The sequence below is a fragment of the Trematomus bernacchii genome, unplaced genomic scaffold, assembly GCF_902827165.1.
Source record: "Trematomus bernacchii unplaced genomic scaffold, fTreBer1.1, whole genome shotgun sequence".
Lineage (NCBI taxonomy): Eukaryota > Metazoa > Chordata > Actinopteri > Perciformes > Nototheniidae > Trematomus > Trematomus bernacchii.
The window spans coordinates 43,912-47,676 of NW_022988047.1; the positions used below are offsets into that span (position 1 = coordinate 43,912).

The 3,765-nt window shown below is 42.7% G+C and overlaps 1 protein-coding gene across 1 annotated transcript; it reads right to left on the bottom strand.

Annotated features, from left to right (window-relative positions):
• Positions 1–859: 859 nt before the first annotated feature.
• On the bottom strand, positions 860–3,299 carry nhp2 (NHP2 ribonucleoprotein homolog (yeast)). The gene is made up of 4 exons (XM_034118791.1): positions 2,992–3,299; positions 2,194–2,263; positions 1,971–2,076; positions 860–1,338 (listed from the first exon to the last, which is right to left on the bottom strand). Exons 1-4 carry the CDS (start codon positions 3,155–3,157, stop codon positions 1,213–1,215), a joined length of 468 nt encoding a protein of 155 aa, XP_033974682.1. The 5' UTR covers positions 3,158–3,299; the 3' UTR covers positions 860–1,212.
• Positions 3,300–3,765: the final 466 nt, after the last annotated feature.

A 3,765-nucleotide genomic window follows, 5' to 3' on the forward strand; every position in this document is an offset into this window, starting at 1 on the left:
TAACCCTATCGTCTATTCCTTGACCTCTGAGTGAAAGGTCACGGGGTTAAGGGATAGTGGATTGGAGAATTCAAAAGGACTTAGAAGAGACTGCGGTACTTTAGAGAATCGACTGCACTTTCACTATCCAACGTGTTTATGATGCGCCAGCGGACGTCATGAATGTGCGTCTGCTGCTGTGGGGAAACTATGGAAACTACAGTTTTCTATACAGCGGACTACAACATGGATGTTTAATAAGAACGAGGGACTACTGTAAACTCATCTAGAGACTCTGCACCGTGCTCTGATGCTGTTGTTTTATGCTTTATGAACGGGGACAACAGAGAAACATATTCTTCATGACCAAAGTTGGAATTGAAATAAAAAAGGAAAGTGAAACTTATGCTCGTCCCCCTCTCCCTCCGGTCCTCATTAATACAAATGATCCCAATACGTATGATTGTATGAAAAGATCTTCAAATCAATACATGTATTTATTATAAACGTTAGTCCTTAACATCTATCACTGTGTATATCACCATTCAAACATCTTTTAAAAGTTGAACAAACCCCACACAGCTCAGTAAAGACTGTGAAATGTTGACTTTATTTGATCATTTCAGTCAAAACTAACCATCAAACTGCAGCGCTGCCCCGTGTGGCTGAACATCAAAGTGCAGCGCTGCCCCCGTGTGGCTGAACCATCAAACTGCAGCGCTGCCCCGTGTGGCTGAACATCAAACTGCAGCGCTGCCCCGTGTGGCTGAACATCAAACTGCAGCGCTGCCCCCGTGTGGCTGAACCATCAAACTGCAGGAACTGGTGCAGATTAAATCACAGGATTATATAAACATTAAAAAGGAAACTTGAGTCAGCGTCAGTTCACGTTCATTTTATTAAAAAACAAAACAAGTGAATTAAAACAAAAACACAAAAAACGTCGTAGAAAATCAAATGTTCCTCGAGCCGTCACTGAAACATCTGGATCAACATCTAACCTCCAGAGACGTTAGTCAACAACAACAGGTTTGTTTATTTACACTTTGTTTTTACCGTAAAGGAATAAAAACAAATTTATCAAATCCTCTCCAGCGCCAGCGTAGCTTAGCACAATGACTGGAAGTGGATAGAAACTGCTAGCCGACAAGATGCACGTCGTTTATGGTAAAAACGGAAAGAGGGGTGAGTGTGTGTCAGTGAGAGAGTGTGAGAGAGATAGTGTGTGTGTGTTCACAGGGGTTTGGGCAGGCTGCTCACTTCCTGTTCACACTCGTCGTACGCCTCCTGGTAATCTGCGTGAGGTTTGATCAGGATGACGCAGGTCGGACGCTTCGACCCCGCCGACGAGCCCAGGTCCTGAAACACAGACATCAATACTTTCAGAATAAAGCGGTGATATTTTCAGAATAAAGTGTGATATTTTCAGAATAAAGTGGTGATATTTTCAGAATAAAGCGGTGATATTTTCAGAATAAAGTGTGATATTTTCAGAATAAAGTGTGATATTTTCAGAATAAAGTGTGATATTTTCAGAATAAAGTCGTTATATTTTCAGAATAAAGTCGTTATGTAACCATTTTCCAGACACAGTATTTATCAGGCATATTCCTTAAAAATATGATAATAGAAATTAAGCTTGTCTGTCAAAGACCACCTGACTTGGTGCTTTTATTCTGAAAGGCTCCTAAATGTACCTACAGACCCTAGGAGCAGGAAACCCTTTAAAGAGTTCTCATGATGTCATAACCTACAGACACTAGGAGCAGGACACCCTTTAAAGAGTTCTCATGATGTCATAACCTACAGACCCTAGGAGCAGGAAACCCTTTAAAGAGTTCTCATGATGTCATAACCTACAGACCCTAGGAGCAGGAAACCCTTTAAAGAGTTCTCATGATGTCATAACCTACAGACCCTAGGAGCAGGACACCCTTTAAAGAGTTCTCAGGATGTCTCTGAAGCTCAGACTGTGATGTTAATGTACGTACGGTCTTGGAGGGGATGTAGGCGTACGGCAGGTTCCTGTCCTCACACATCACAGGGAGGTGGCAGTACACATCGATCGGGAGGGTGTCCCCCGCGAGGACTACGATCCTGAGAGACAGAGGGGAGGACATGATGAAGAGGAGGGGGACATGATGAAGAGGAGGAGACTATGATACTGAGAGAGGAGGACATGATGAAGAGGAGGGGGACATGATGAAGACTCACCCTTTCTCTCCCTTGTTGATGAACTTCTGAACTTCCTTCACCCCCCTCCGGATGTTCTTCACTTTAACAGCTGGACCACAAACACAATACAGTCAGAATAAAGAGCTGATATTTTCACAATAAAGCGGAATATTTTCAAAATAAAGCGGAATCTGTGATTTTTATCTAAATTTTGTAAAGAACAGTTTGGCTTTTCTAAAAACACAGATCTGCATAAACATTATTTAAATCCTACAAACAACCAAATACCTGAGGAATGAGACATGTTATTATTATCGCATAGCCGCCCCCCCCCCCCCTCACACGAGGCAAGCAGTCCCAGAAAGCCTCCCGACAACACGAGACCAGCCGGCACTAAAGCCTCATTTACACACTTTAATGGCAGGTTACATGCCGAATTAATCCGCAGCTTCCACCGAATCTAACCAGATCTAATAAAGAAATATATCGTTTTAATAAAGTCTGCTGATATGGAAAGGAGTTTTGAAATCACCACTTTTCTAACGGAGTTGCGATAGGACAGAAACAGCAGGCATTAACCCCTCATTTTAACCCTTTAATGACATGTTGTATGTGGAATTAAATCAACAGAATCCACCGAATCGAACAAGATATAATAAATGAATAAACCATGTTATTAAAGCCTCCTGATGGGCAGGAACGTTTTAAAATGATCACTTTTCTGACGCTTTCTCTGCAGAAACTCCACAGAAACAGCTGGAGAGAAGCAGCCAGTTTCCCCTCTTTATATATGACATGTTTAAAGAGTGTTCCTGAGTGTTCCTGTGTGTTTCTCACCCTTCTTGACGCACTTGTAGAGCTTCTTGCTGAGCTTCCTGGAGGCCAGCGGCGTGCAGATCGGGTTCAGAGTCACCTTTACCTCCGGAGCAGCCTCTGGAGCAGCCTCTGGAGCAGCCTCTGGAGCCTCCTCCGCCTCCGGGGCAACCTTCTTCGTCTTCCCCATCTCTAAAGAAAGTCTGTAACTGTATTTAATATGATGATAAAGGTCTGTGTTCTGCTTTCTGCTCTGTTCACACAACACGCTGTTAGCCAGGAGAACACGTGTTAACTTTCCCCTTCTTCTTCTGCTGCTCTTTGTCTGCAGAGAGAGCTCCACAGCGCCCTGAGCGCACCGGAAGAGAACTGCAGGGGGAGATTTCCAAAATAAAAAGCACCAGTTGTGTTTTATTTTTCAGAACACGCGCACACATGCACACACACACACACAGACAGACAGGCAGGCAGGCACGCACGCACACACACACACACACACACACACACACACACACACACACACTGTTTTTGACCGGAAAGTACAGGCTGATATTTCAGAATAAAAGCACCAGGCTGCAGACAGTAGTGTTTATTGATCTCCCAACTGAATGATTTGATGGATTCCTGATCAATGTTCATATAAAGGACGGGAATAAACATCCAGGTGATTTTTATCAAACATTTACGCCCTCATTTTTTATTTTACAAATATAATACATTACAAACTAAAAAGAGTACAAAGTTTAGTCAAAACGAACACAATACAAAAAAAGTTTAAAACGAAAACAAATATAAAAT